Source organism: Salmo trutta, chromosome 27 (genome assembly GCF_901001165.1).
Source record: "Salmo trutta chromosome 27, fSalTru1.1, whole genome shotgun sequence".
Lineage (NCBI taxonomy): Eukaryota > Metazoa > Chordata > Actinopteri > Salmoniformes > Salmonidae > Salmo > Salmo trutta.
In genome coordinates, this window is record NC_042983.1 from 7,179,128 (window position 1) to 7,205,174 (window position 26,047).

The following is a 26,047-nucleotide window of genomic DNA, read 5'->3' on the forward strand; positions in this document are numbered from 1 at the left end:
CACAACGTGCCATTGTTGCTGATAATGGGCTTCTGTACGCCTATGTAGATATTCCATAAAAAATGTGCCAATTCCAGCTACAACAGTAATTTAAAACATTAACAATGTCTACACTGTATTTCTGATCAATATGATGTTATTTAAATGGACAGAAAATGTGCTTTTCTTTCAAAAACAAGGACATTTCTAAGTGACCCCAAACTTTTGAACGGTAGTGTATGTAAATGTGATATTTCTGTATTTAAATTTGCTAACTTTTTAAAAACATGTTTTCACTTGGTCATTATAGGGTATTGTGTGTATATGGGCAAGGAAAAAATATATTGAATCCACAACAAAATGTGGAATAAGTCAAGGAATACTTCCTGAAGGCACTGTATGTAGAGCAGTAGGTATATTAGAGTGAGATATGTCAAGAATCCAGTATTTAAATAAAGATGTGGTGTGTATAAACAGTGTAACTAAAATGCAATGTACAGTGGTAGAAATATTAGAAGGAACTATGTCGAGAATACAGTATGTAAAAACACAGTACAAAACCCCAAAGCAAAATGGATATAATTGCAGGAAATTAGCTTCTGGACCTGAGTCAGGAATATAAATTATAAATATGTATGTGAATGGTGTGTATGGACAGTATGTGAATAGATAAAGGTGTGTATAGCAGTAGTTATATAGTTATACTGTATAGTTATATTATGTTCCTCTGTTCCTTAAATATTTGTGGGTTTCAATTTTGTTAGCACAAACACACTGTCCTCGACTCCTCCCCCCCTTTCCATTCCTGCCTGTTTGTGGCAGTCTGCAGAGGGGAAAGGAGGCGGAAGAAGTGCCCTGCTCCTGGACTAAACTCTTTTCACCTCTCCTTGCTTCTCCAGTGAGGTGCTGCTAAGATCTCCTTTTGATCTCTGCACCTGTTGCAACTCGTCAGCCAGGTGAAGGGAATTATATCTCTCTCAGCCATAACTTTTCAGCTGTCGATCCAGGAGAGCTGTGGATCTCGTTTAGTTAAATTGCAGGACAATTGGACTGCTCTCCCTCTCTCTTCCTCCCTCCCTCACTATTTTCTTCTCTCTGTGTCCAGCCCTGCCTCATGCTGTGTCTGGCTGTGGCTTGGAGCTCCAGAATCTTCCTCACCGGAGAGAAGGCATGGAACACTAGAGTAGAAAACTGAGAGGTAGAATTCTGTGGTAGAATTCAGATATAGAACATTTCGGTAGAATTTCTGAGTAGCGTTCTGAGCTGGAACTTTTAGCAAGATCTTGGGAAATCTGAACTAGAATACAGAGCTGGAATACTTAATCGGAACACTGAGCTGGAACTTTTCAGTGGAACATTGAGGTAGAATCCTGAGGCAGGTAGAGTAAGGAGGATGGGAGGTCATACTGCAGTGGTGTGTTTGGTTCTGCTGGCCCTATGCTGTGTGCTACTGCCCAGAGCAGGGGAGAGTGCAGGAGGCATTGTCTCTTTAGGCCAGGCTGTAGAGGAGAGAGGGATGGAGGCCCTATATGGACAGGAGTCCCAGGATGAACCAGCTAAAGAAGAGGATCTCACAGAGACACAAAGCCAGACTAGCAAGGAAAAGAGAGCCACAGAGGAGGATGCCCTACCAGGTAAGAACGAAGCCAACCCACTGGGCATAGACGTCAGTTCAACGTCCAGTTTTTATTTACATTTGGTTGAGTTGTCAACTAGCGTGATTTCAACTCAGCCAAAAATGTCACCCTGTCATTGAGGTTAAAAGTTTGATGAAAAAAAATGCAAAATTCTCTTACGTTGAAGACTTTTTGCAAATCCGATCAGTTTTCCATGTTGATTCAAAGTTATCACATTGTATTTTTGGGTTGAAATGACATGGAAACGTTGATTCAACCAGTTTTTACCTAGTAGGAACATTCATATTATAATGCTATATATGTTACTAAGTGGAGAATTGGGTCCCATCTGAGTTGTGGCTAGAAACATGGATGGTTTTACCTACTAGATGGGACCCAATTCAGCTGGTGTACAGGCCTTTGTTCCAGCCCAGCAATAACACATCTTATCATCGTATCAGCTAATGATCAAAACCTTAGTAGTAGAATCATCAACAGTGTCTGGTTATTGGGCTGGAACAGATGCCTCCTTCCAGGACGAGGATTGGAGAACGTTATATGACATCATCAGGCATGGACAGGGCACAAGGCAGGTGGAGGAGAGTGTTGGTCTTGAAAGAAGCCAGCAGTTTCCTGAATTACCCACACACACCTTTCAGTCACTACGACAAGTCCAACAGTGTCCGCCCCGCACACACACCACATCACACCACACCACACCACACACACCATACAGTACTCTTACCTGTCTGTCTCCAGCTCACTCGTACCTGGACTGTCTCTTGGCCTAAAGCAGAGTAGACCTGGGACTGGGGAAGATTCAGTCTTCTGCAGTAACAGACCTGGCTGGGCTCTGAGCTCAGCATCTTGGAGACCACTTTTATTTTCTACTGTACTGTGCTGTACCACAGAACCCAGCTCCAAAATGGAAGGATTCACCCTCTGAGATGGGCTGATGATGTAGTATTAGTTATAAAACAAATGTTGTTTCTGAGTTTCACAGCTTACCATCGAGTAAACTTCAGCACACACATCTGTTGGTTTAATCAGTCCCATTTCCCAATTAAATTGCACTAAAACCTTGTATTTACATGGTAATTACATTAGCTAGTAGGTACTGTATAACTATTTTGTGGGTACACATTGTTACATAGTTTGAAGTGCACTATGTAAAACTTACTACTACTGTTACAGGCTACATATTTATGGCACAATTGAAAAGATATTTGTCACGGCTGTCTAGGACCAGTGGAGATGTGGAATCAGGAGCAGGAGACAGAGGGCCGGAGCAACTGTGTTTTAATAATAAAAATTGCAAACGCAATAGCCGTAGGCCACAGGGCGCGTGGCGAAGTCCGCCAGGGGAAAACACATTCCCAAAATAAGCGCACTGAAAAAAACCACACAGGGCGCAGCCCGGCAATATAATGAACAATAATAGCGAAAGAACAGCTTACACTCGCAACTGTCCTGAGTGGACAATAAACAATCCCGCATGAGAACCCCAACTGAAAATACACACTAAATAACCCCCCACTAATGACAAACACAAAACAGGTGCGGCATAGACAGACAAAATCAAAAGACACAGAAACAACGATCGGTGGCAGCTAATAGGCCGGCGACGACGACCGCCGAGCGCCGCCCGACCGAGGAGGGGCGCCACCTTCGTTAGATAATGTGACAATGTTAGAAAAACCAACTACACAGAATCAGATTTCTTAAGGACAGGGACAGGACAATGTTGATGATGCTCTGACAGCGTGCCATTACAGTTTGACTGGGTTACTAATGGAGAGGAATATTGAATACACATGAATATGACATGAATACACAGCCTCTGTTCCACAGATACAGTTGAAGTCGGAGGTTTACATACAGTACACCTTAGCCAAATACATTTAACAATTCCTGACATTTAATCCTAGTAAATATTCCCTGTCTTAGGTCAGTTAGGATCACCACTGTATTTTAAGAACGTGAAATGTCAGAATAATAGTAAAGAGAATGATTTATTTCAGCTTTTATTTCTTTCATCACATTCCCAGTGAGTCAGAAGTTTACATACACTCAATTAGCATTTGGTAGCATTGCCTTTAAATTGTTTAACTTAGGTAAAACGTTTCGGGCAGCCTTCCACAAGCTTCCCACAATAAGTTGGGTGAATTTTGGCCCATTCCTCCTGAGAGCTGGTGTAACTGAGTCAGGTTTTTAGGCCTCCTTGCTCGCAAACGCTTTATCAGTTCTGCTCACAAATTTTCGATGGGATTGAGGTCAGGGCTTTTTGATGGCACTCCAATACCTTGACTTGTTGTCCTTAAGCCATTTTGCCACAACTTTGGAAGTATGCTTGGGGTCATTGTCCATTTGGAAGACCCATTTGCGACCAAGCTTTAACTTCCTGACTGATGTCTTGAGATGTTGCTTCAATATATCCACATCATTTTCCTTCCATGATGCCATCTATTTTGTGAAGTGCACCAGTCCCTCCTGCAGCAAAACACCCCCACAACATGATGCTGCCATTCCTGTGCTTCACGGTTGGGATGGTGTTCTTCGGCTTGCAAGCCTCCTCTTTTTCCTCTAAACATAACGATAGTCATTATGGCCAAACAGTTCTATTTTTGTTTCATCAGACCAGAGGACATTTCTCCAAAAAGTACGATCTTTGTCCCCATGTGCAGTTGCAAACCGTAGTCTGGCTTTTTTATGGCGGTTTTGGAGCAGTGGCTTCTTCCTTGCTGAGCGGCCTTTTAGGTTTTGTCAATATAGGACTCGATTTACTGTGGATATAGATACTTTTGTACCTGTTCCCTCCAACATCTTCACAAGGTCCTTTGCTGTTGATCTGGGATTGATTTGCACTTTCGCACCAAAGTATGTTCATCTCTAGGAGACAGAATGCGTCTCCTTCCTGAGCGGAATGACGGCTGCATGGTCCCATGGTGTTTATACTTGCGTACTATTGTTTGTACAGATGAACGTGGTACCTTCAGGCGTTTGGAAATTGCTCCCAAGGATGAACCAGACTTGTGGAGGTCAAAAAAACTAATCTGAGTGATTTCTTTTGATTTTCCCATGATGTCAAGCAAAGAGGCCCTGAGTTTGAAGGTAGGCCTTGAAATACATCCACAGGTACACCTCCGATTGACTCAAATGATGTCAAATAGCCTATCAGAAGCTTCTAAAGCCATGGCATAATTTTCTGGATTTTTCCAAGCTGTTTAAAGGTAGAGTCAACTTAGTGCAAGTAAACTTCTGACCCACTGGAATTGTGATACAGTGAATTACAAGTGAAAAATTACTTGTGTCATGCACAAAGTAGATGTCCTAACCGACTTGCCAAAACTATAGTTTGTTAACAAGACATTTGTGGAGTGGTTGAAAAACGAGTTTTAATGACTCCAACCTAAGTGGATGTAAACTTCCGACTTCAACTGTAGGTCACTGGCACAGGTATTCAAACAGCCACAAATAGAGAGAGGGAAATACCAATGAATACACTCCACTGACTTCTGTAGTAACACAACTTCTTGTTCCCCAAGACAATACAATACAATGCCCTCCGTGGCGATTTAAGCAGCACCATCAGTAAGTAGCACAAGAGCACAATTACATCCACATCCTATACGTAGCATGCAGCATACTGTATATATGTACATTCAGAGGAAGCGGCAGAAAGAAGAAAATCTTTATATTTTATCCTTTACACATCAGATAGAAAAAAAATTATGGAATGTTTTAATGTCATGTGACATAATGTAGAAACATTTACATAAACCCAGATGAGATCTCCTTGATCTTGGGTGTGATGATATCACTGCAGTCCCTCTTCTTGATGTGTGTGTGTGTGTGTGTGTGTGAGGACCCTGTTGTTTCACCATGCGAACAGAGTAGCTTTTCTTCTGCACAGGACACCGTCATCTCCTCTCAGTCACACACACACACACACACACACACACACACACACACACACACACACACACACACACACACACACACACACACACACACACACACACACACACACACACCTGTCTGCCAGATGTTAGCTCAGCTGTGCCCCCTGCTAGAGTGATTCTGTCTGGCAGATTTCCCCATCCCCGTTACACCTGTCTGGTCCGGGATTTCGTTCTGTCTGTCTGTCTCTGTTTCCCACTGTTTTTCCTCTGTCACCATCTCTCTCTGCCCCCTCTCACTCTATCACTCTATTTCTATTTGTTTATCTGTCTCTCTATCTCTCATTAGTCTACTTCAGTAGCAGAGAGTTGGTGTTGATGTATGGCCTTTGTTTGAATGCCATCTTGTCATATCCTGGCATATCCGACTGTTATAGGATTGTTCTGTGCTGTTAAACCTGACATTTGACCCTCAGGAATCAACATGTCAAAATGACCAAGTTTATTAACTTTCCTTTCCCCCGTTGACACCAAGCCAGGGTCAGGAGAGCCGAAGAGGAAGAGGAGGGCAAAGGGGATAAAAAGAAGGGCAAGAAAGACAAGAAAGACAAGAAAGACAAGAAAGACAAGAAGAACAAGGAGCCCAAAGTGCCCAAGGCCACCAAGAAGCCTAAAGCAGACAAAAAGCCAAAGAAGGGCAAAGAAAAGGAGCCACGGACAGAAGCACCTACAACTCCACCACCCACAACTACCACACTACCACCTACAACTACCACACCACCACCTACAACTACTACAGAAGTGTACACAGAAGCAGGTAATGCAGTAACACACCACTTTACTACTGTAATCAACGTTTTCAATAAAAACAGACTAGAATTGGTTGATTAGATTTTTTATTGGCTTTGCATTGTGTGAGTAACAAAGTTGTTTGTAATCCTTTGATCTCTGTTCCATCTGAAGCTCCCACAGAACCTGACCCATACCCAGACTACCCCTACCCAGACAACGGTGAGACCATGTGTACAGATGACAAACCATTATAGAATTTCTCTGAAGCCGGTGCCTCAGTGTTCTAATACCACTCAACACTTTATAGCATAGCCACTTTGCTTATGATCTTATTTGTACCTTGAAAAACCATGTGGATTTTGTTTTATATCTAGCTTAAAAAAATCTCCACACTAATAAAGTTACCTCTACTGTCCATGTGTCCCTCTGATAGAGGATGACTACTGGAAGCCAGATGAGGAGGAGCCCACAGGCCCAGTGGTCGACCCAGAAGATGACTATTGGAAGGGAGAGGACCCAACGGCCACGCCCCCCACTCCTGTGGTGGATGGAGAGGTGGACAAGGGAGACGAGGACTACTGGGACGCCAGATGTATGTTTCATCCCCCTCTGTGTCCTAAAATGAATGATTCATTGACCGAATGAATGAATGAATCAGGGGAGAACAACTTCCGCCTTTCATTAAAGCCATGAAGTTCAAGGTCGACCAGGGTACTACAGGCTGTTATTGCCAGAAAGCAGGATCCTCCATTATAGGAAATGGGAAAATAGCAATCTTCATGGTCAGTATTCGTGCTGCTATTACATCAGATGTATGTCCTTGAATCAATTATTTTAAAATCACACACAGAATGCTTTTCTAGCCAATCAGAAACGAGTACTCAACAATGCTGGGGTATAAATAAGGATAATATTGAAATATAAGTATTATTTAGTTTCTAATGGCAGCCTGCAGTACTTGAGATATTCAATGAGAGGGGGCAGCACTGAGCTTTTACACTGAGTGTACAAAACATTAAGAACACCTGCTCTTTCCATGACATAAACTGACCAGGTGAATCCAGGTGAAACCTGTTCCTAATGTTTGGTATACTCAGTGTATATATTCGGTCTATGGATGGAATAAATTAATGAATGAATGAATGGAACAAAGGCATCAATGACAAAAAATACCAATTTCAATTAACTTTACTAACTACTTCAAAATTATTATCAAAGTATTTTTTTCAAATACTAGCTATTAGTTTAAACGTGTACTATAGGTGTATAACCTACCAGCTCTCACAGTCTCACGTCAGAATTAGATGTCCATCCATTTTTCTCAAATGTTAAATTGCGAAGTTGTTCCAAATGTTGAATTTCAAAGTGTTAAAGGTTAGGTTTGGGCATTAACTCCAAATTCTTAAGGTTAGGCATGAACTCTGAATGGTTAAGGTAAGGGTTCAAATCAAATCAAATGTATTTGTTACATACACATGGTTAGCAGATGTTAATGCGAGTGTAGTTCCGTCTAGTTCCGTCTAGTAATCTAACCTAACAATTTCACAACAACTACCTTATACACACAAGTGTAAAGGAATGAATAAGAATATGTACATAAAAATATATGAATGAGTGATGACCGAACACCATAGGCAAGATGCAGTAGATGGTATAGAGTACAGTATATGCATATGAGATGAGTTATGTAGGGTATGTAAACATTATATAAAGTGGCATTGTTTAAAAAGGCTAGTGATACATTTATTACATCAATTTTTCCATTATTAAAGTGGCTAGAGTTGAGTCAGTATGTTGGCAGCAGCCACTCAATGTTAGTGATGGCTGTTTAACAGTCTGATGGCCTTGAGATAGAAGCTATTTTTCAGTCTCTCGGTCCCCGCTTTGATGCACCTGTACTGACCTCGCCTTCTGGATGATAGCGGGGTGAGCAGGCAGTGGCTCGGGTGGTTGTTGTCCTTGATGATCTTTTTGGCCTTCCTGTGATATCGGCTGGTGTAGGTGTCCTGGAGGGCAGGTAGTTTGCCCCCTGTGATGCATTGTGCAGACCTCACTACCCTCTGGAGAGCCTTACGGTTATGGGAGGAGCAGTTGCCGTACCAGGCGGTGACACACCCCGACAGGATGCTCTCGATTGTGCAACTATAAAAGTTTGGGAGTGTTCTTGGTGACAAGTCAAATTTCTTCAGCCTCCTGAGGTTGAAGAGGCGCTGCTGCGCCTTCTTCACCACGCTGTCTGTGTGGGTGGACCATTTCAGTTTGTCCGTGATGTGTACGCCGAGGAACTTAAAACTTTCCACCCTCTCCACTACTGTCCCGTCGATGTGGATAGGGGGCTGCTCCCTCTGCTGTTTCCTGAAGTCCACGATCATCTCCTTTGTTTTGTTGACATTGAGTGTCAATCAAGCCTACCACTGTAGTGTCGCCTGCAAACTTGATGATTGAGTTGGAGGCGTGCATGGCCACGCAGTCGTGGGTGAACAGGGAGTACAGGAGAGGGCTGAGAACGCACCCTTGTGGGGCACCAGTGTTGAGGATCAGCGGGGTGGAGATGTTGTTACCTATCCTCACCACCTGGGGGCGGCTTGTCAGGAAGTCCAGGACCCAGTTGCACAGGGTGGGGTCGAGACCCAGGGTCTAGGGTTAAGGTTTGGGATAGGGTTAAAATTCAAAAACAACTTTTTATCTCTGGATTTCTCCTCCAGATCCACTCTAAATCGAACCCTTTATGATATTTGCCAACTGGACTCTTTAACCAATGAGTCAGGTTTTCCACCTTATATGATGGAAATCTCATCTCATGTGAAGGTTTGTCAGTGACATTCATTGCAAAGATCAGCTCATCTGTTCTTTGTGTGATAGCTGCAACAGGTTTTCATTACTTTTACTGTGTCCATAATTCCACTACTGTTTCATCCTACCATTTCTCTAGATTTACACTCCTACAGTATCTCACTCTCCTGCTCCTCTCCATTTCTCTCTGTTCTCACTCCACCATCTCTCTCCATTCTCATCCTCTCCTTTCTCTGATTTCTCTACTCTTACTTCTCCATGTGCCTCTTCGATCTTGCTCTCTCTTTTCTCTTTTGTGCTCTCTTTATTCACTGAGATCTCCATTCTCACTTTCTCGTTTTCTCCGTTCTCCAATAACAGACGAGGTGCCCGAGAATCTTCCTTTCCCTGATGGTGAAGAGGTCGTCCCCACAGAGAAAGATGACTGGAGCTACGCTGTTACAGGTGACTTACATCTCAATTAGTAAATCAGTCAGTCAGTCGGTCAATCAGTCACCGTTTAGAGGGCCACATTGTATGCTGCTATTCCTCCTTTCTAAGAATGAAAGACAACCCCTGTTTTAGGGTTTATAGTGAGGAAGTAGATCCTGTAAACCATACGCTTAGACCTAGATCCAATCAGATCAGCTGATGTTTTGGCGGTGTCTGAGGTGTAACTGCGTTGGAGCTGTCAAATCGGTGAGCAGCTGCTCTTGATCATTGTCACAAAGCCACACCCATCCCACTCACATTAGAATTTCAGAACGAGAAAGTGTAGGTTATATAGAAATAATGGCACTCAGAGACAGCAGGGGTTCAAACTGTAGAACCCAGTTCCTAGATTTCAATATAAAAATGTATTTTATCAAACAAAACTTTGCTCCATTTTATCTCTGGGACCCTCAGGATGACAAATCAGAGCAAGAATACTGAATGTAAGTACATTATATACCTTCAGAGTTGAATGTATCAAACCAGTTGCCTTGATAAAAGTGTTTTGTTGTTGTGCACTCTCCTCAAACAATAGCATGGTATTTTTTCACTGTAATAGCTACTGTAAATTGGACACAGCAGTTAGATTATAATGAATTTAAGCTTTCTGCCCATATAAAGACATGTCTATGTCCTGGAAAGTTGTCTGTTACTTACAATGTCATTCTAGTCACATCAGTGCATGTTAGCAACAACCGTCCCGGTTTAGGGACACCGATCCCGTAGAGGTTATTAATGCAACTCTGTGCAGCCAATGCCAATGTCTGCTTTAGGCATAATGCCTGGAGACGCTTGTGGATTTGATAGCTCTAACGTAGTTCCACCTCCAACACAGCCAAAACAACCTCTATGCTGATGTCGGCTAAAGCGGATCAGATTGAATAGAGCTCTTAGTCCAGGGAATGACATCAGAGTAGGAGGCTAGATCATCACCCTGCTTTTTAGAGGAGAGCGAGTGGGTGAGAGTGTAGTTCTAAACAGTCAACGGCTTTTCATGGTTTTGTTTTTGAGCAAGAAGCCTTTCACAAGATGGCTGCTCTGTTATATTCCTTGTAAACTTAAATTAAACATTTAACTAGGCAAATAACAGGCAGCGTGTTATGCCAGCTTTATGTGGGTCCAAACAGAGAGTGTCTGTTGTGGATGCAGAAATAAAGGCTCTGTTCCACCATCACTGTAGTAGAAAATTACTGTATTAATGTTTTGAAAGCTTCAGAGAGCTTTGGAAGGCACACATTAAACCAAAGAGACTCTTTCTGTTATGTTGTTTAGTAATAATAGATTAGTACTACTAGACAGGCTGCCAGTCTGTTTCTGCTTGAGCCAGGTTGTTGTGGTTTTGCCATGGCAGTTATGTACTGTTGAATCAATGCAGAAACAGTGTGCTACTCAGTCTAGGCTACTGGAGTGATGTGTTTGTGTTTTCTCCTTCCAATACAGAGGAGCTTGTTACACCACCACCCACCTATGAAAGCCCATGGTACGAGGAGTATGACTACGGCCATAGTGGTGGACAGAGTATGTACACACACGGGCACACACACACAGTCCTTGTGGGGACCAAACAATTGATTCCAATTCAAAATCCTATTTTCCCTAACCCCTAAGCCTAACCCTTAACCTAAACCTAACCCCTAAACCTAACCCTTAAACCTAATTCTAACCTTAACCATAATTGCAACCCTAAACATAACCCTGCGAAATGTCTCGACTTGTCTGTATTTTCCTTGATTTACTATCCTTGTGAGGTAAAACCAAAAACACACTGACACACACACACACACACACACACACTCTCTCTCTCTCTCTCTCTCTGCACTGTAAAATAAACCCATGGCCAAATCTTCAATAGAAATATGTTTTTCATTTCAATGGGACCCTGCGGTGAAATAAAGATTAGACACAATAAAGAATAAAGAACTGGCCCTTTACCACGGAGTCAAAAGTAATGGAACTACACTTCTCATTCCCCACAAGAATGAAAAAAAAGAAGTGCATACTGTTTCAATTATATGGTCTGTTGTCTAAGTTTGGGTTAAGCAAGACTTTGGCAGCTGATGTTCCAAACTCCCAAATAAGAAAATGCCAAGTAACTGGAGCAAACGACAGTAAGATCAAGAGTATTACCCCCTTCAAACACTTTGTCATGTTTATCATTTGGATATGTGGCAAACCTTAAGAAACACCTGGGCCTGTTCAGGAGGGGAAAACGTTATAGAATGTTTGTGTATATTATGATTGTCTGTCAGATACAATAGGAAATCATGACGTTATCTGTTATTCTATCTGCAACGTTCTAAATGTTTCACTCCACTGAAAACACCCTGCATACACAGTATACTGTTACATGTAATGGGGAGGTGGGGGAAAGTAACCTCAAGTTCATCCATGATTGTTTTTCCCTCCTTGTTTACCACAGCGAAAAAACAGGAGGAGAGAGAGAACCAAAGGAAAGAAAAGGAGAGAGAGGATAGAGGTATTGTGCACAGCCTTTTTTCCATTATGATCTGAATGACTGTGATCTATCTATCTTCAGTTGTAGATACTTCACATTATACAGTAACATTTACATGTTGGTCATTAAGCAGACACTCTTATCCAGAGCAATTTACAGTTAATGCACTCACAGAAAAATTCTGGGTTAAAAAGAACCCAATTTGGGGTTTTTGGTAACCCAGCGCTGTGTAAATATTGGATAGAATTCACACTGGGTTATTTTGACCCAGTCAACCGATTGGGTTGTGTGAATAACTCAACATGTTGGGTTGTTGGGATTACCCAAACATTAATTTAACGATCAGTTGGGTTTTTATTAACTTTCATTCTGGGTTGACGAGCAATTTTTGGGATCATGTTGTTGATTTTTTTAAACAAAGTCCACAAGACACAGAATTCCCTTTTGCAAAACAGTAAATGCATTTTCAAAATATAGTTGCCTTCTCAAAACATAAATACATTCATCAAAACTATATTATATCTTCGAAATTGCAAATACATTCATCAAAAGAACACAACTGCCCTGCAAAAAGATTAACGCAACCATACTTTTGTCCAAACAGACAAAACAGAAAGTTAGTCTTTCTTTTAAAAAGCCCAGTAGATCAAAACATTTTCTTTGCATTCACTAAATCATGATGATCAAAATTGGAAGTGCAAAAGTATACTAAAGTGCAGAATTATGGGCAATTACTATCCTTTTATGCATATTTCACCAAACAATTTCATACTTAAATTTTATCCCTGATAAAAATGTTTACAAAAATAAGCACATTGTGCAGCATTCATTCATGGGTATCATCACAATCCATTTCCATGTACAATTACATAGGTTAGTTTGCTCATAGTTTTTTAGTTTCCAATTAGGTACAGAAACACAATCCCACATTAGAAATAGGAAAGGTGAATACAATGGAGGAACACAACTGATATGAATGTACAGTATAAGCCTCAATCCACATCAAAGCAAAACTCTATAATGGAAGGTCACAATGTAAAATGTTTTTTTTTAACAACAAAGTGACCCAATGTCTGCAACCCAGCAGGTGGGTCAGCCAAACAACCCAGCATTCTTTAGTGTCCATTAAACTAAGGTAGGTAAAACAACCACATATCAAAGTCATTGCAAGTAAAACTTAGTAACACTAAAATGTCCTACTTTGCACTGTCAAAGCTCCCAGTCAAGCAGATGAACATATGACCACGTCACTCACAGATTCATAATGTAGTGGAGGAATATCAGTCCCTAATGGTTCATGTTTCCGCTTAAAGCGAATGAGGAAAAAAACACATATCAGTCTCTACCTGGGCATTGCAAACATGTAGCTGTGAAGCTTCAGTATGGCTTCACTTGCTAAGACGAGGGTCAAAAGTTAATTCTATCTAGAATAGGACAAATCTGAACCATAGAAATGTGTTGTGAGGGAAGGAAAGGTCAGTGGTTCGAATCCCTGAGTCAATTAGGTGAACAATCTGTTGCTGTGCCCTTGAGCAAGGCACTAAACCCTAATTGCTTCTGTAAGTCCCTCTGGATAACAGAGTGTGCTAAATGACTTAAATGTAAACCTATTTAACCTGTATTGGTGCATGGAAGAAGCTTTGAGCTGGAGCAGAAAGAAAGGGAGAGACGGGACAGCAGAGGTTACAGAACATGCTGGAAGGAAAGATGAGGGAAAAACAACATAAGGGATAGAAACAGAGGAGTAGCGAGTCTAACAGTAATGGAGGGGAGAGATGTTGAAATCACGAGCTTAGAATGAAGATCGAAACACTCGGGATAAGAACCAACAGCTGTTGCCACATGTTCCATTCTGTACTGTACCTCCTGCACAGCGAGGAGAGTAGAACCAGCTAAATGTATAATCAGAATGGAACCAGGGACTTTTGTCTATGGGAGATTACACTGAGTGTACAAAACATTAAGGACACCTGCTCTTTCCATGACATAGACTGACCAGGTGAATCCAGGTGAAAGCCATGACCCCTGATTGATGTCACTTGTTAAATCCAATTTAATCGATGTAGATGAAGGGGGGACACAGGTTAAAGAAGGATTTTTAAGCCTTGAGACATGGATTGAATATGTGACAAAATATTTAAGTGCCTTTGAATGGGGTATGGTAGTCGGTTGCCAGGCGCACCGGTTTGTGTCAAGAGCTGCAACGCTGCTGGGTTTTTCACGGACAACAGTTTCCCGTGTGTATCAAGAATGGTCTGCCACTCAAAGGACATCCAGCCAACTTGACACAACTGTGGGAAACATTAGAGTCAACATGGGCCAGCATCCCTGTGGAACACTTTCAACACCTTGTAGAGCGGGGGACGAGGGGGCATACTCTGTCCACCACTATCTGTGATTGCACATTTGTATGTAGAACAAAATCACATTTAAAACAAAATGTGACAGATTTCTCATCCAGTTAGATATATTGACACTTTTAGCAGGGTTACCCATAAAATGTGACTGGTGGTTATGAAAGTTTGGATACAACAGTGTGCGGCCTGTCTTAGATTTACTGAAGAAAAAAAAGAACAATCTGAATTTAAATCAGCACATTCCTGAATTTGGAGAAACAGAATACATCTGGTTTCCTTCCTATCTGCAATGTGAAGGCATGTGGATCCTCTGAGGCATTACTGCATTTGTCGATACACACACACATTTTACATTTACGTCATTTAGTAGACGCTCTTTTCCAAAGCAACTTACAAATTGGTGCATTCACCTTATGATATCCAGTGGAACAACCACTTTACAATAGTACATCTATATTTTTTTTGGGGGGGGGAGAAGGATTACTTTATCCTATCCCAGGTATTCCTTAAAGAGGTGGGGTTTCAGGTGTCTCCGGAAGGTGGTGATTGACTCCGCTGTCCTGGCGTCGTGAGGGAGCTTGTTCCACCATTGGGGTGCCAGAGCAGCGAACAGTTTTGACTGGGCTGAGCAGGAACTGTGCTTCCGCAGAGGTAGGGAGGCGAGCAGGCCAGAGGTGGATGAACGCAGTGCCCTTCTTTGGGTGTAGGGACTGATCAGAGCCTGAAGGTACGGAGGTGCCGTTCCCCTCACAGCTCCGTAGGCAAGCACCATGGTCTTGTAGCATATGCGAGCTTCAACTGGAAGCCGGTGGAGTGTGCGGAGGAGCGGGGTGACGTGCGAGAACTTGGGAAGGTTGAACACCAGACGGGCTGCGGCGTTCTGGATGAGTTGTAAGGGTTTAATGGCACAGGCAGGGAGCCCCGCCAGGAGCGAGTTGCAGTAATCCAGACGGGAGATGACAAGTGCCTGGATTAGGACCTGCGCCGCTTCCTGTGTAAGGAAGGGTCGTACTCTGCGAATTTTGTAGAGCATGAACCTACAGGATCGGGTCACCGCCTTGATGTTAGCTGAGAACGACAGGGTATTGTCCAGGGTCACGCCAAGGCTCTTAGCACTCTGGGAGGAGGACACAATGGAGTTGTCAACCATGATGGCGAGATCATGGAATGGGCAGTCCTTCCCCGGGAGGAAGAGCAGCTCCGTCTTGCCGAGGTTCAGCTTGAGGTGGTGATCTGTCATCCACACTGATATGTCTGCCAGACATGCAGAGATGCGATTCGCCACCTGGTTATCAGACGGAGGAAAGGAGAAGATGAATTGTGTGTCGTCTGCATAGCAATGATAGGAGAGACCCTGTGAGGACATGACAGAGTCAAGTGACTTGGTGTATAGCGAGAATAGGAGAGGGCCTAGAACTGAGCCCTGGGGAACACCAGTGGTGAGAGCACGTGGTGCGGAGACGGATTCTCGCCATGCCACCTGGTAGGAGTGACCTGTCAGGTAGGACGCAATCCAAGACTGAGCCGCGCCGGAGATGCCCAACTCGGAGAGAGTGGAGAGGAGGATCTGATGGTTCACAGTATCAAAGGCAGCAGATAGGTCTAGAAGGATGAGAGCAGAGGAGACAGAGTTAGCTTTAGCAGTGCGGAGAGCCTCCGTGACACAGAGAAGAGCGGTCTCAATTGAATGGCCAGTCTTGAAACCTGACTGATTTGGATCAAGAAGGTCATTCTGAGAGAGCTAGCAAGAGAGCTGGCCAAGGACGGCACGCTCAAGAGTTTTGGAGAGAAAAGAAAGAAGGGATACTGGTCTGTTGTTGTTGACATCGGAGGGATCTAGTGTAGGTTTTTTGAGAAGGGGTGCAACTCTCGCTCTCTTGAAGACGGAAGGGACGTAGCCAGTGGTCAAGGATGAGTTGATGAGCGAGGTGAGGTAAGGGAGAAGGTCTCCGGAAATGGTCTGGAGATGAGAGGACGGGATAGGGTCAAGCGGGCAGGTTGTTGGGCGGCCGGCCGTCACAAGTCGCAAGATTTCATCTGGAGAGAGAGGGGAGAAAGCGGTCAAAGCATAGGGTAGGGCAAGCGGTCACACAGAGAATCTATTACTGGGATTGTAGTTAGTGATTGACTATGGTGCTGTTTGACAGAGAGAGCTCAGCAGAGGAGGGAAGAGGAAGAGAGGGCCAAAGCCAAGAAGAGACCACACGTATTCAAGGAACCCAAAAGTAGGTAACTTGCTACCATCCAATGATACAATACTCGGTTAGCAAGAGTTTTAGCAAGAGCTTAAGAGCTTTTCCATTGTGGTTTGAAGTTTTTGTGATGTGTGTGTGACTGAGATGTTTTCCCCTGGTGGCAGAGTGTCCTCCTCTGGGTATGGAGTCTCATAGAATAGAATCAGACCAGCTGCTGGCCTCCTCCATGTCTCACCACCGCTACAGCCAAGCCAGGGCACGACTCAACATACAGGTAACCCTAACCCTTACACACTAACACTAACCTTCACACACTAACCCTCACACACTGACCTTAACCTTCACACACACTAACCCTTACACACACTAACCTTAACCTTCACACACTAACCCTCACACACTGACCCTAACTCTCACACACTAAGTCTAACCCTCTCACACTAACCCATAACCCTTATACACTAACCCTCACACATTAACCCTAAGTCTCAGTACTGCTCCAGCCAACACAGAGCATAACTCAACATGCAGGTAGACTCTTCACACTAATTCAAACCTGACGGTGAGCCCCCTTACCCACATCTCCAACACTGTATGGTTTCCATGGTTTCCAGGCTTCGGATGATGAGGAGGACATGCACGGTGGGGCGTGGTGTCCTAACCCAGAGGACAATATTCACTGGTTTGAGATGGACGCTCGCAGAGCAACAGAGTTTACAGGGATCATAACACAGGGACGAGACTCACGCAACGAGTAAGACACACAAGCACACACACACGTTTATTTTACTATCCTTGTGGGGACCAAAACATGAATCCCATTCAAAATCCTATTTTCCCTAACTCCTAACCCTAAACCTTAACCTTAACCCTAACCCCTAACCTTGAAACTAAATCTAACCCTAACACATAATCCTAAACCTAATCCCTAACCTTAATCTTAATTCTAACCCTAAACCAAAAATAGCCTTTTTCCTTGTCTTCTGGTCCCCACAAGGATAGTGAAACCAAACCAAACCACACGCACACGTGCACACACACACACACTCATGCAAGCGCACAGACAATTTCAGAAATATCAAAGACAAAATGGTGACAAAATTTGTTTGCGTCTTTCTGTTTCAGGAGTGACTTTGTGACATCGTACTACGTGCAATTCAGTAATGACAGCAGAGAATGGAAAACCATCCATGACGGTTACTCTGACTGGGTGAGTCTGTCAGCCTCGCTGCTTCAAATGTACTTTGGTCCCAGGGTTCACTCTCACGCTCTTTTTATGGGGCACAAAAGTTCACCATGTCAAATATATTTGTCTCTCCCTCCCTCTCTCTTTACCCCCCTCCTCCCCTCTCTCTAGTTGTTTTTTGGTAACTCTGATAAGGATACCCCTGTGCTGAATCAGTTAGCTGAGCCCATACTAGCACGCTACATCAGAGTTATCCCTCAGAGCTGGAATGGTAGTTGCTGTATGAGGCTGGAGGTACTAGGCTGCCCACTGCCTGGTGAGTGACACACGCACCCACCCTACTAGACTTCTGGTCCCCACAAGGATAGTAAAACATAAAACACTGTGCATTTTCATTTCCTCAGACCCCACCAGTGCCTACCAGAGGCTGCAGAATGAGGTGACTCCCGTCCAGTACCTGGACTTCAGACATCACAACTACTCAGACATGGTCACGGTGAGACGGAACATTCCCATTTCAGGGGACTTCAAACCTTAAGGTCGTCAGTACCACCTGTTTGAACTTGAATCAGATCTAATGTTTTGTCTGACAGATTGTGACAACTGACTTCAACTCTGTCTTGACACTTTGGGGATTCATTTAATAAGATTTGTTGTGCTTGAACAAAGACTTGCACAGACTCACTGAAGGTGTCCCGGGTCAGGGCTGGTAACTGCTGCTTTCCCCCGTGTGTCTCTTCTGGTAGATGATGAAGTCTGTGTCTGAGGAGTGTCCCAACATCACCAGTATGTACAGCCTGGGTCGCAGCTCTAACGGACTGGACATCCTGGCCATGGTGATATCAGGCAACCCCACAGAACACGAGATAGGTGGGATGAAACCAATATTGTGTCTGTGTCCACAGTTTTCAGAACATGCACCCATTTAGTTATTCCAGGCTAACTGCACCCCTTTGTTATTCCAGGCGAACTTTCATAGAAAGCTCTGTACTCGTGTCCTCTCAAGCATGGAAAGACAATGACAATCTGTGTTTTTCTCCTTAGGTGAGCCGGAGTTCCGCTACACGGCCGGTCTCCATGGAAACGAGGCGACAGGGCGGGAGATGGTTCTTCTTCTGTTGCAGTACCTGTGTAAGGAGTACAATGATGGCAACCCCAGAGTGCGCCGCCTGGTGGAGGGAATACGTATCCACCTGGTGCCCTCACTCAACCCTGATGGGCAGGAGAAGGCCCTCACAGTGGTCAGTACTGGATATTATACGGTTCATTCTTGAATTGCGGTGGTAAATATTGTCCCTTGACTTTGGCACCATGTAAAAACAATAAAAAAATGACAAACATTAAAAAGAATATTCTTATTTTATTTCACTGTTATTTAATAAGAAAACATATGTAAGTCCTTTATACTGCAAAACAACTATTTGTATGCATTGTTGAAACTACTGGGGGCTAGCAAATTGGCTTGCCCCATTGGCGATGTGTAGGGGTGTAGTGACATGTTTTGGGGTTTAGAGATACTGTATCTATCTATTATTTTGAATGCTAGACAGTAAACAAAAGTATTTAATATTGTTTACTTTAGACCTCCCAAACTCAACTCTGGACCTTGAAGCCAGTTCCACTGTATTGTTTCATTGTTCCCCTCTAATCAGGGACTGATTTAGACCTGAGACACCAGGTGGGTGCAAATTACTTATCGGGTAGAACAGAAAACCAGCAGGCTCTGGACCTCGTAGGGTAAGAGTTGAATACTCTTGCTGTAGATCAATAAAAACACCTATTGTTTTACTAGTATAATGTGTGTCCCTCAGTTTTATGTCATTGGTGTTACCACTTTGAAAATCGCTGATTACAAAGATATACAAGGACCTTGAGCATTTTCTCCCGTGGCAAACTGTTATTGAGGGAGGGTTCTATATTAAAGAAAATGATTAGCTTATCACGACCTTTCAGTATGTCATAAATTTGAGAATTTCATTCATCATTTTGCGTCACTTGGTGTCAGCCAGTTTAAATAAATGGAAATAATTAATCACTTTAGTAAATTCTTTTTAAAGGATTGACCTTAGATTTGAGCATTTGTGGACTCCATTTCAGAAAATCCTCATTGGTGTTACTACTCCACCGGTGGCACAATGTTATCATAATAGTAAAAACATATTTGAAATCATTAAGCTACCATATTAGTTGATTTAGAATGGGAAGATGTACCCAACTACATTTAAATACAAAATCAAGTAATTATTTTCCAAAATGCCATTCCAAAATGCCGCCGTAATTCAAGAACGACCCTTACAGGGAAATACAGCCTGTATTTATACTTTACACTTCCAGGGTGCAAATCTGTTTTCTTCTATTAAGGAAAAGGGGTGCCAGACAGTTTCTGATTTAGCCAACTTATTGTCCTGTAGGAAAGTATTGTTGTATGCAGGAACAGTCTAGCGCCCAACTTTATTTTCCTCAAGAGAAGAAAACATATCTCATATGTTAAGTCAAGACTAGAGACATTGACGCAAATCCTAAGACGTTTGGTTTTAACATGTTGATATTACTGCAGTAAATATGCAGTCCATATCTCCATAACATCCTGTCCCATTGACACCACAGGGTTCCGAGCTGAGTGGTTGGACAACGGGCCACTGGACGGAGGACGGCCATGACATCTTCCAGAACTTCCCTGACCTGAACAGTGTTTTGTGGGATGCCGAGGACAAGGGCATGGTGCCCAAACTGACCCCCAATCACCATGTCAAGATCCCTGCAGATCAAGAGGGGGATGACAGGGTGTGTGGAGGAAGGAGGTGGAATGAGGGAGGGAGGGAGGGAGCGAGTGGAAGGTAAGGGAGAAAGAGAGGGGATGAAGACAGGAGGGGAGAAACAGGAGGGAAGGAAATGTAGATGGTGTGAAGAGCAGAGACAGTACAAGCAAGTCCATTTCTCTGTTTATCAACTTAACAAGGGGACTTGAGTGGCACAGTGGTCTAAGTCACTGCATCTCAGTGCTAGAGGTGTCACTACAGACCCTGATTCGATTCCAGGCTGTATCACATCCGGCCGTGATTGGGAGTCCTATAGGGCAGCGCACAATTGGACCAACGTCCTCCGGGTTAGGGTTTGGCCGGGGAAGGCCATCATTGTAAATAAGAATTTGTTCTTAACTGACTTGCCTAGTTAAATAAAAAAAGATGGCTGCTGTTTGTTCTTCTTGTCCTGCAGATTGCTGTGGAGACTCGAGCCATCATCTTGTGGATGGAGAGCCACCCATTCGTACTGGGGGCCAACTTCCAGGGGGGAGAGAGGTTTGTGGCGTACCCCTACGACAATCACCGCCTAACCAAGACCGCCGGCGCCAGCACCAGAGAGGGCAAGAGAGAGAGGACACAGAGCCGCAAGAAGAGACAGTACGGGGCTCTTTCTCTTCCTGCACTCTTGCTATTTTTGGCAGGAGTAATAATGATATGAAACCAAATAAACAATCAACTCAATTTAAATCATTCTTCTAGGTACGAGGAGTTTGAGGAGCCGGTGGAAGATCATAGAAACAGGGGATACCAGCAGCCAGAAGAAGACCAGTGGAACAGGGGATACCAGCAGCCGGAAGAGGACCAGTGGAACAGGGGATACCAGCAGCCAGAAGAAGACCAGTGGAACAGGGGATACCAGGAGCCAGAAGAGGATCTGTGGAACAGGGGATACCAGCAGCCGGAAGAAGACCAGTGGAACAGGGGATACCAGCAGCCAGAAGAGGACCAGTGGAACAGGGGATACCAGCAGCCAGAAGAGGACCAGTGGAACAGGGGATACCAGCAGCGAGAAGAAGACCAGTATAACAGGGGATACCAGCAGCCGGAGGAGGAGTGGAGGGGACATGGCTATGGCCACAGAGAAGAGGAAGAGGAGGATGACAGAGGGAGAGGGGGGTACGCAGAGCCTGAGGATGAACCCAGGGCCACAGCAGACGCCTCCTTTTTCAGGTGTGTAGCATGAAGTAAATGTTTTTATTTAACTAGGCAAGTCAGTTAAGAACAAATTCTTATTTACAATGACGGCCTACACCGGCCAAACCCGGACGACGCTGGGTCAATTGTGCACCTCCCTATGGGACTCCAAATCCCAGCCGGTTGTGATACAGCCTGGATTCAAACCAGAGTGTCTGTAGTGACACCTCTAGCACTGAGATGTAGTGCCTCAGACCGCTGTGCCACTCGGGAGCCCAAGTTAACCACAGATCTAGGATCAGATTACCCTATCTGACTGTGTGTGTGTTTGTGTGTTATAGGTGGTTGGCCATCTCTTATGCCTCTACTCACCTGTCGATGACATACACTTCCCACGGCTCCTGTCACGGCGATGACATCACTGGAGGCATTGGAATTGTCAATCGCGCCAAGTGGCAGCCCATCACAGGAAGTAAGGGCCGACAACATCCCTTTTTTATTCCATTGTTATCTGCTGTTCATTAAGCAATTTTTTATGATAGTCGACATTACATACAGTAGTTCAAAAAGGTTGAAACCTGTAATGTAAAATTGATCAGAGTAAAGGACCCAGTTTTGGGGGCAATGGCGCACTCTGGTGGCTCATCATTTGCATTGCAGGTTCTCATTGCCACCTGTCTTCCCCCCCTCTCCCTCCACCCTCAGGTATGAATGACTTCAGCTACCTGCACACTAACTGTCTGGAGCTGTCAGTGTTCCTGGGCTGTGATAAGTTCCCCCATCAGAGTGAGCTGGTCATTGAGTGGGAGAAGAACAGAGAGGCCATGCTCACCTTCATGGAGCAGGTACACACACAGACACACGTATGCACACACATAGAAACAATTAAAACATTTTGAGAGTATACCAAACACACACACAGTCCTGGAGTGTGGACGTAGAGCAGTGGTATTCAAAGCTGGGGTCGCCAAAATGTAATATACTGTATATACACAGTGCATTCGGAAAGTATTCAGACCCCTTGAATTTTTCCACATTTTGTTACGTTATAGCCTTATTCTAAAATGGAATTCATAAAAAAAATCCTCAACCTACAAACAATACCCCATAATGACAAAGTGAAAAGAGGTTTTTTGAATTTTTTGCAAATGTATAGAAAAAAAATACCTTATTTACATAAGTATTCAGACCCTTTCAATGAGACTCGAAATTGAGCTTAGGTGCATCCTGTTTCCATTGATCATCCTTGAGATGTTTCTATTTGATTGGAGTCCACTTGTGGTAAATTGGACATGATTTGGAAAGGCACACACCTGTTTATATAAGGTCCCACAGTTGACTGTGCATGTCGGAGAAAAAAACCAAGCCATGAGGTCGATGGAATTGTCTGTAGAGCTCCGAGACAGGATTGTGTCGAGGCACAGATCTGGGGAAGGGTACCAAAAAATGTCTGCCACATTGAAGGTCCCAAGAACACAGTGGCCTCCATCATTCTTAAATGGAAGAAGTTTGGAACCACCAACACTCTTCCTAGAGCTGGCCGCCTAGCCAAACTAAGCCATCGGGGGAGAAGAGCCTTGATCAAGGAGGTGACCAAGACCCCAATGGTCACTCTGACAGAGCTCCAGAGTTCCTCTGTGGAGATGGGAGAACCTTCCAGAAGGACAACCATCTCTGGGATCGCAAGAAATTATTGTGGGAAAAATGGGGTCCCCACTGAAAAAGTTTGTATACCACTGCTGTAGAGTGACTGACCTTTTGAACCCTGGTTTCAACCTACCCAGGTGCAGCGTGGGATCAGGGGCGTGGTAAAAGACAATGAGGGGAACCCCATCGCTAATGCTACAGTTTCTGTAGAGGGGGTCAACCATGATGTCTCTACAGGTGGGTACAGTGTGTGGCTTTGTGTTAATCATGTCCCATAGCCTACTGCCCTTGGCATTCTGACTGCTGTGAACACATGAATGTAGCTATGCACTGTTATATTGGTATATTCATTAAACTACAGCTGGGGTAGATATTGGTAACAACCTGTTGTCCCTTCCCCCTGAACAAACCTACATGCAGTGGACGTCCAGGAGCCTGCCAGTGCTATCTTTACTGAGTGTGCAGTCTAAGCCCTCTCCTCTCTGCTTCCTCCACAGCTGTAACAGGGGACTACTGGCGCTTGTTGAACCCAGGTGAGTACCGTGTGACGGTGCGGGCAGAAGGCTTCGCCCCCCTGACCAAGCTGTGTGTGGTGGGCTACGAGGCAGGGGCAACTACCTGCAGCTTTAACCTGGCCAAGTCCAACTGGGACCGCATCAAACAAGTGGGTACTGCTACACCTACAATTAGAGTGCCTATTAGCCACTTTAGAGCCATTGAAGCACTATATAAATGCTATCTATTCATCCACAGATCATGGCCCTGCACGGCAACAAGCCCATACGCCTGCTCAGCCACGGCAACGGCGGAACAAGACGGAACACGGTCTCCAATAGTAACAGGCATGTGGCGCATCCTGACGGAGTTACCGCCATGAGTCCTGAGTTGCGTCGCGAGCAAAAGAAAAAGCTAAGGCTCGACCGCCTCCGTCGTCTACGGCAACAGAGACCGATGAGATCGACAACAACGTTGCCCCCGACGACCACGCCAGTTCCCACGACAACAGAGGCGGAGCCCACCACTGCTTGGTACGACTCGTGGTTCATAGGAGAGGGGCAAACGTCAGCACCGGAAAGTTTCACGGACTCCATCTTGGATTACAAATATGAGTACAAGATCGATGATTACTAAACTAAACACCAAGGCCTTGTTCCAATACATTTACAATACATCCTTCCTCCCCACTTCCTTGAAGAAACCAAGGTAGGTTGGGAGGAAGTATGCATTCTAAGGTATTTGAACAGGACCGATGTCATAGTCCTGAGCCCAGGCTGTTAACTCAATTCTTAGAGTAGACAACTAAGTGACCCCTTAAAGGGATATTTGGGATTTTGGCAATGATGTCAGAGGAACTCGTAGATACCATTTTTATATCTCTGTGTCAAGTATGAAGGAAGTTCGAGTTAGTTTTGCAAGCCAGTGCTAACTAGCATTAACACAATGACTAGAAAGATGCTAGCAGATACCCATTGACTTCCAGTCATTGCTCTAAAGCTAGTTAGCAATTGCGCTAGCGCTAGTTAAAAACTTCCTTCAAACTGCACACAAATACATTAAAATGGTATCCACGAGTTCATCTGACTCTGGGGAAGTAGATAAATCCCAAAGTATGCCTTTAAAGAACTGACAGGTAGGGGTAGGTTTAAGCAAAATGCCTGAAACTCCAATAACTCTGGTAGCCCCCCAGCCATCCATTCTTTCAGATCAACAAAGGAGCTACAAGAAGTGTTTAGGTATATCTGCAAAAACTGATCAAAGGAACAATGCAGTGTTGAATGCAAAAACAGTCAGGTACACAAGATGTCAGTGGTCTGTATAACTGCTCGAGTAGGTCGTTTGATACAACGTTAACACACACAAAAATGTCAGTTTAGAGTAGAAAAATAGAACCACTGATATCTGGAAAATGAATTTTATACCAATTCAATTTAAAACGTTGTTGTAAAGCTTTCCTAGAGAATGTACTTCAGAGATCATGTAGATGTGGTGGTTGCAGATTACGCACTTGTTTTACTATCGCCTCCACCCTTGAAGAGTCAAAACAAAGAATCAAAGTTTCTGTTTTTCTTATAAAAGTGTGGATTAATTTACATTATTTTCACATAATATCGACATACAGTAATTTTACAAAATGTTTGTTGAATAGTAAGAGAGAAATCAAAAGACATTTCCTTAAATGTTCCTCATAATTTAGCTGAGGTAGAGGAAAGTTATTTTTTCAATTAATAAAGGCTTGTTTACATGCAGCATTTGTGTTTTGTTCTTCATGTTCAAACTGAGCAAAAATGTGACCGACAGCCTCGATTCGGTCTTATGTAGCAGAATTTGAAATTGTGTTTTTTACATTGGATAAAAGTAGAGACTCAGAATTAGAAAATGGTATATCATACACTGCAGTTGAGAAATAATGGGAAAGTAATTCTGCTTTGAAAGTTAATAAAGTTGGTCCTTGAATGTTTTGGTACACCTACTGGAGAGCTCTGTCTACACCCATTCAGCATCGTTAACACCCTCTTAAGCCTTAGCCCCACCCATCTCTGTGGGTGGGGTTAAGGATTCACATGTGAGGCCATGTGCTAAACAGAGTGAGTAGTTTAGTAAACAACCAGAGATTAAGACTAAAAGTGGTCAAAGTAGTAGCCTACAATAAGGAAAAACTCCAGGTAAAAATACACTCTCGTCCTTGGCCTATATCCTAACATGACTTTAGTGCAGGTAA

The 26,047-nt window shown here is 43.7% G+C and overlaps 1 protein-coding gene across 2 annotated transcripts; it reads left to right on the plus strand.

Moving 5' to 3' along the window:
• Nucleotides 1-799: 799 nt before the first annotated feature.
• LOC115164217 (inactive carboxypeptidase-like protein X2) lies at nucleotides 800-25,574 on the plus strand. 2 transcript variants are annotated; one of them, XM_029716477.1, is made up of 23 exons: nucleotides 800-1,613; nucleotides 6,030-6,311; nucleotides 6,458-6,505; nucleotides 6,720-6,878; nucleotides 9,440-9,523; nucleotides 10,991-11,068; nucleotides 11,970-12,026; nucleotides 16,510-16,587; nucleotides 16,722-16,831; nucleotides 17,172-17,311; nucleotides 17,683-17,767; nucleotides 17,915-18,059; nucleotides 18,148-18,239; nucleotides 18,490-18,613; nucleotides 18,788-18,984; nucleotides 20,351-20,527; nucleotides 20,960-21,144; nucleotides 21,247-21,717; nucleotides 22,023-22,153; nucleotides 22,387-22,526; nucleotides 23,466-23,565; nucleotides 23,826-23,992; nucleotides 24,082-25,574. In XM_029716477.1, exons 1-23 carry the CDS (start codon nucleotides 1,373-1,375, stop codon nucleotides 24,457-24,459), a joined length of 3,669 nt encoding a protein of 1,222 aa, XP_029572337.1. In that variant the 5' UTR covers nucleotides 800-1,372; the 3' UTR covers nucleotides 24,460-25,574. The 2 variants fall into 2 exon arrangements, with proteins under 2 accessions (XP_029572337.1, XP_029572338.1); XM_029716478.1 differs by lacking the exons at nucleotides 23,466-23,565; nucleotides 24,082-25,574 and having other exon boundaries at nucleotides 23,826-23,962.
• Nucleotides 25,575-26,047: the final 473 nt, after the last annotated feature.

Excerpts from the sequence above, each read along its gene's own strand:
- LOC115164217 (XM_029716477.1), top strand. The coding sequence starts at position 1,373 with ATGGGAGGTCATACTGCAGTGGTGTGTTTGGTTCTGCTGGCCCTATGC. Across the intron at positions 6,879-9,439 it reads GGACTACTGGGACGCCAGAT|ACGAGGTGCCCGAGAATCTT; the intron begins GTATGTTTCATC and ends CTCCAATAACAG. Across the intron at positions 17,768-17,914 it reads ATGACGGTTACTCTGACTGG|TTGTTTTTTGGTAACTCTGA; the intron begins GTGAGTCTGTCA and ends CCCTCTCTCTAG.